Below are 5,852 nucleotides of genomic sequence, written 5' to 3'. Positions count from 1 at the left end.
GGGTTAAATGCAGAGCACTAATTCCTAGTATGGGTCACCATACTTGGCCACATGTCACTACGTTCACTTTTTTTTTTTTTTTTTTACACCTACAAAAATGATGATAACACTATCAAACTGGAATGTGCTTTTTGTTTCGTTTTCCTTGCAAATTTTTCTTTGGGTTTCCATGGTTTTGTAAATAGTGCTAATTTAATTGTTTTTTTATATATTATAATAACTAAGGTTTTTGATTTCATTTTGTTTTATTTCTGTAGTCTAACCCATACCTCATTTATTTCTGAAAGGTGGTCTAAGTGCCAAACTACAGGCCGACTGCCGCTTTTTTATTTCCTGTGGTCGTCTAATCTTGACACATGTGGTGTATGATATTTCCATGACTCATATGTCCTGTTGAATTTTGCAGACCATCACCTTTTAAACGGTTCAGTCTACAAAGCAGAAGTTTAATTACTACCAAGCAGTTAACGGATTGGCGTTTGTCAGAAATAAGGTAGTAGAGTTTGTCACAAACACTTTTTTTTTGCACTTAACTAACCGCTCAAGACAATGAGGATAGTTAAACCCTACCAAGATTGTATTTTATTGATGAGAAATAGATGCAGTGCTTCTTAAAACTAGCCTTGGTTACATAGACACACAAGCTAACAGGTATAATTGATAGACATATACACTTGTTGCTGGAACAGCTTGTTCACACTTAGTTCATTGGTTTTTAAGGTAACCAATCAGTGACTGGCCTGTTTGCAGTGTTTGTCATATGGTTTGGTTTCTAGGTTAGCCAAATGCATGCAAATTTAGATTAAGTTTGAGAGGTTATCCATCTTTATGTGGACCAACGACTATTAAACTGCTTTTTTTTTTGGTGAGTTTTGTGAGCTTTTGTGTTGGTACACGCAGCAGAATGACCTCCAACCTCAGCTCTTTCCACACCATAGCAGGCACTGTGGAGTTCAGCTTCATAGTGATCATAGCTTATTTGCATGAAGAACAAATCTGATGGTTGATCTCTCAACTGTGGTGGAAAATTTATTTTGGTGTGCATGAGCAGATTGTAAGTGTTAGAGCCACAGAAGTAATCTCATTGCTGATACGCAGTAGTTCTCAAATTAGGTGCTGTGGTCAGCTTTAAAAAAAGACGAACAAAACATTTTCCCATCGTCACTTCTGTTTGCTTCTGGTTGTAACTCTGAAATACTCAATTTCAGATATAGCCATAAAAAGATAATATCCTCTTGCACAATATCACAACCATTATATTAAAGTGATTACCTCACCTGGATACTTTTTGTTGACGTTAGTTTACAGAACGCGATGTTCTACCACTGTGTGTGTTTTTTTTATCTTACAGCTTCAGAGATTGTATTTTCTGTCTTGAGCGGACCTGCACACTGTCTGTTGGTATGTCTGTCAACGTTCCAACACAACATTCCAACCGTCAGTATTTCCCCATCTGACTCTGGAAACAGTGAACTAAATGTCTCACACATTCTTTTGGAGATCCACTGCATTGTTTACAAATTATACAAAGTATTGTGAGTCATTTAAATTGTTGAAATTGGTTTCTAGCTACCGTACTGCATGTTTTAGATTACATGTTTTATATTGGAACGAGAACTGGACGGTGTGATGCCTTTTTGAGTTGTCTCAGTCCATTTAATACAGTTTGAGACAACAGTTTAATTGCAATAGGGACATGCTGAGCGCCTGTACTTACATCACCTTGAATCATTGTCTTGAAAGCCAGTAATATAATACAATAAACTGGAACTATTATTGTATAACATACTGTGTTTCTCCTGTTCACTTCCTGATTCATCATTACTAAAAGAAATGATCATCAAAACACTACCATACTGATTGGGTTCAGTTAGTTTTTTTCAGAAATTAATGTAAATTAAAGTGAAATTAAAATGACAATCACTTCCACAAAAATGTTAAGCAGCACAAGCACTGAAAGTAATAAAGTTTTGAGAACCAACTCCGCATATTAAAATGATTTCTGAAGGATCATGTGACATCGAAGCCTGGGGCAAGTTCAAGCTCAAACCGGTGCGCAACGTTTTGCTACGGTTTCCGGTTTGAACGACATGTTTCCTGGAAACGGTGTGCAACGTGGTTTGAGATACGTTTTCTCTTGTTTGGTGGGTGTGTCAAAAATGTCAGCCCAATCAGCAGCAACATGTATAAAGAGACAGCTGGCACAATGTAATTAATGTAAATAAACATGTGCAAAAAATATACTTGCTCTTGTGAATTAATTTTGATGTTAAAGGAAAAATAACTGAAATAATAAGAGTACAAGTATAGATCTGGAACTTCTTTAAGTATGTCCAAATATCATTTAGTAATTGCAATGGTCCATATCCTTTCCTTAGGAAGGTGTGCTAAATACTGATTAATGTAACATAAAAATACTATACATATTTATATATTTTGCTATTGTATTGTGGAGTGACAATTTCATAAACTTTTCTATATTCCTCTGATTATATAATGGTAAATATTACAATAACATAGCACAACAACAGTGGTCAGCAATAATGATAAGCTTAATACTCACAATAAAAATAATAAGGCCATATAGAGAGAACAGTGTTCAACGCACCACCGTTTCCGTTTAAAAAACGTTTTGCACCGTTTTGTCGGGGCTGAACGCAGCCCTGGAGTAAAAGGCTGCTGAAAATTCAGCTTTGACGTCACAAGAAAAAAAAAAGCATTTTAAAAGATATTAATAAAGAAAGCACTAGTCACATTAACCTGTAATACTTCACAATATTACTGTATTTTTTAAATAAAATAAATGCAGCCTTGGTGAGCATAAGACACCTCTTTCAAAAACATTTTAAAAAGCCACAATAAATAAATTCATTATATGGAATAAAACATGAGTGAGGAGCCAGTTTTGGACATGATTTGGATTACAAGGATACTGCTCACGTTATTACGGTTAATGTTCTATTCCTGCCAAGCGTTTTCCTCTGTCATTATTTCCTGTGCAGAGAGAAGCTCTTCCTCAAGTTGCACAACAGAAAGATTCTGAAACCGCTGGATGACATCAGAACAGCTGAACACTTTGTTCTATTCCTGAGGGTCATCAGTAAATGACATCTGACTTACATCCTCCGTTCAGTTTGTTTGTCCTGAACCGAACCGAATGTTCAGATTAGTCAAGAGGATTACCTCATACTGGTCCTCATGCCAACAAAACAGTTAGCTATCTAAATGCTGTTAAATACAACAGTCAAAACCATTTAAATTGTTGCACAAACTTGAGAGCTAGCAGACACCGCAATTACAAAACACAAGGATTTGAACCACAAAATGAGAAAATCTAGCAGTTTATTCTTTAAAACCACTTTTGTTTCAAAAGCTTGTGAAATATATTTCAAACCAAACTACAAATAAGAATCTATCTCTGTAACCATTCTTCATTGTGAAATCCTAATATCCTATGCAGTATAATGACCTTATTCTGCATCAGTCTCTTAGGTTTACAGAACGTAACTATCACATCGTATTTCGCTCAGCACATTTAGAAACACTCGAACTATAACAACACCTAGTGGATGAGAACTGAAAATACAGGTGTGCAACCAGCTCCTGTAGAAGAGTCTTCGCTGTTCTTGATCAGCTCATCTGTGTGTTGGTGTGGAGCAGCAGTGCTTGTCCTGCCAGACCATCCTGTATGCCGCCAGGAGGAAGCACGTAACGCGTCCCATCGCTGGCTCTCTGAGGGTCCATCTCCTTGAGTTGACAGTTGCTCTGTGTTACCAGCTCAAACTTCCACAGCTGGTAACGTAAACTCTTCCCCTGCTTAGCCAGAACAAACACCTCTTTAATGTCATCGGTCGGCCAAGCGACAGAAGCCTCATTCTGAGAGAGATGCAGCCAGGGAAGTGTGACGTCAGGGGGGAAGTGTTCGCTGTCCACGCACCCCTGTCTTAAGCCTAATAATATACCTGGATAAAGACAGATATTATTAGACTGAAGAATTGTTTCATCATATAACTTCGTAATATAGCTTTCAACTTATTGAGTTTGTTAATTGTTTAGTCTCACCTGAGATGACTGCCCAGTGGGCTTTGTGGCCATTGCGTAAACAGGGCTCATGATTAAAATCCTCATCATATCTGTGCCAGAGCTGTCAGGAACACAACTACAATCTGTCTAAATAGATGTCATTCATTAAACAGTGTAATATGCACATGGCTATGAATATGTATTATGTCTTTGTATTATGTTTTATTTGATTGTGTTAGCACTTGCAAACAGAGTTGGCAGTTGAGAGGTCTAGAAATAAAATGAACACTAAAAAATAGTTAATTCAGAAAACAGTGAACAAAACAAAAAGAGGCCAGGAGGTAAAATAATAATAATAATAAAAAAATAATAATGATAATAATAATAAAATGTTTCAGAAAACAGTGATAAAAAAAAGACTCAGTGGTAAAATAAAATAAAAAAAATAAAATATATAAAAATTATTTCAGAAAACAGTAAGCAAAACAAAAAACCGTGGCCTAGTAGTAATATATAATAAATAAAATTAAATGATTTTAGAAAACTGTGAGCAAATGAAAACATGAACAAACAAATATGTAATCATTAAAGATACGGTACAAGAACAGGCTGCCCGCCAGCGAGGTGTTTAAGAATGACAGCAGTGTTTTCTCCCATCATGCTTCCTGATAACTTCTGAATTCTGCAGCCACACACTTCCTCTGCCAGCTTGGCCATGTCACTAGCTAATTCAAAACAGAAAAAAAAAACACAAACATTGTAGCATTTAGTAGTCTCCTGTTTAGAAAGCCACAAATACTCTTAAAGGGATAGTTCGCCCAAAAATGAAAATTATGTCATTAAAGGGGTTATATGATGCGATTTCAATTTTTCCTTTCTCTTTGAAGTGATACAAGCTCTTTGTGCATAAAGAAGATCTGTAAAGTTGCAAAGACTAAAGTCTCAAATCCAAAGAGATATTCTTTATAAAAGTTAAGAGTTAACCACGCCTACCTAAAACGGCTCGTTCTAACACGCCCCCACATGTCTACGTCATGATGTGGGAAGATTTGCATAACGCCACCCAAATGTTCACGCAAAGAAAGAAAGCATAACTTTTATTCTCGCTGTAGTATTGATGCCGCCATGTCGAGACGCTGTGTGTTTCGTTGTGAAAGCAAAACTACTTTGTTTGGTGGACGATATCCGCTTCGTCATGCCAGGAGCTGATCCGTGCTGGTTGCTGAGGAAATACATCAACTTCGCGCTGTCGATCGCCGGATCGGCTTTCACCGTGGGGGTGTAACATTTCCGTCACATGCTTGAGGTATTCGGCCAATCACAATGCACTGGATAGCTGGCCAATCACAGCACACCTCGCTTTTTCTGACCGATGAGCTTTGTAAAAATCGACGCGTTTCAGAAAGGCGGGGCATAGAGGAGAAACAATAATGTACAGTATGTGGAAAATAATGTTTTTTGAACCTTAAACCGCATAAACACATTTCATTACACCAAATACACAAAATAATGTTCTTTTTAGCAACATCATATGACCCCTTTAATCACCCTCATGTCGTTCCAAACCCGCAAGACCTCCGTTCATCTTCGGAACACAAATTAAGATATTTTTGATGCATTCTGACAGCTCTCTGACCCTCCCATAGACAGCAAGGGTACTACCACGACCAACGTCCAGAAAGTAGCAAGGAGATCGGTTAAATAATCCATGTGACATCAGGGGTTTAACCGTAATATTACGAATCTACGAGAATACTTTTTGTGTGCAATAGGGAAAAAAAATGACGGATACGTTTTCTACGTTGTTTGTGCTTTGATTTGAACGAAAA

At 37.1% G+C, this 5,852-nt stretch overlaps 1 protein-coding gene and 1 long non-coding RNA gene across 7 annotated transcripts in view; one reads left to right on the top strand and one right to left on the bottom strand.

The window, feature by feature from the left end:
* Nucleotides 1-65: 65 nt before the first annotated feature.
* On the top strand, nt 66-1,784 carry LOC107748235 (uncharacterized). Its single transcript, XR_001640899.1, has 2 exons — nt 66-392; nt 465-1,784. It is a non-coding gene; the product is annotated as an uncharacterized LOC107748235 (long non-coding RNA).
* A 1,541-nt stretch (nt 1,785-3,325) lies between these two features.
* actmap (actin maturation protease) overlaps nt 3,326-5,852 on the bottom strand; it is a 5,358-nt gene continuing 2,831 nt past the window's right edge. For all 6 annotated transcript variants that reach the window (XM_016562956.1, XM_016562954.1, XM_016562950.1 and 3 more), the window contains exons 5-7: nt 4,619-4,748; nt 4,063-4,133; nt 3,326-3,962 (exon numbers count right to left, since the gene is read on the bottom strand). In XM_016562956.1, coding sequence (XP_016418442.1) covers nt 3,631-3,962; nt 4,063-4,133; nt 4,619-4,748 — 533 coding nt within the window. In that variant the 3' untranslated portion in view covers nt 3,326-3,630. The remainder of the gene's footprint in view (nt 3,963-4,062; nt 4,134-4,618; nt 4,749-5,852) is intronic.

The sequence above is a fragment of the Sinocyclocheilus rhinocerous genome, unplaced genomic scaffold, assembly GCF_001515625.1.
Source record: "Sinocyclocheilus rhinocerous isolate Xijiao unplaced genomic scaffold, SAMN03320098_v1.1 scaffold199, whole genome shotgun sequence".
In the NCBI taxonomy this organism is placed as follows: Eukaryota; Metazoa; Chordata; class Actinopteri; order Cypriniformes; family Cyprinidae; genus Sinocyclocheilus; species Sinocyclocheilus rhinocerous.
The sequence above is the reverse complement of the archived record's forward strand: the minus strand, read 5'-3'. Positions and strand labels throughout refer to the sequence as shown.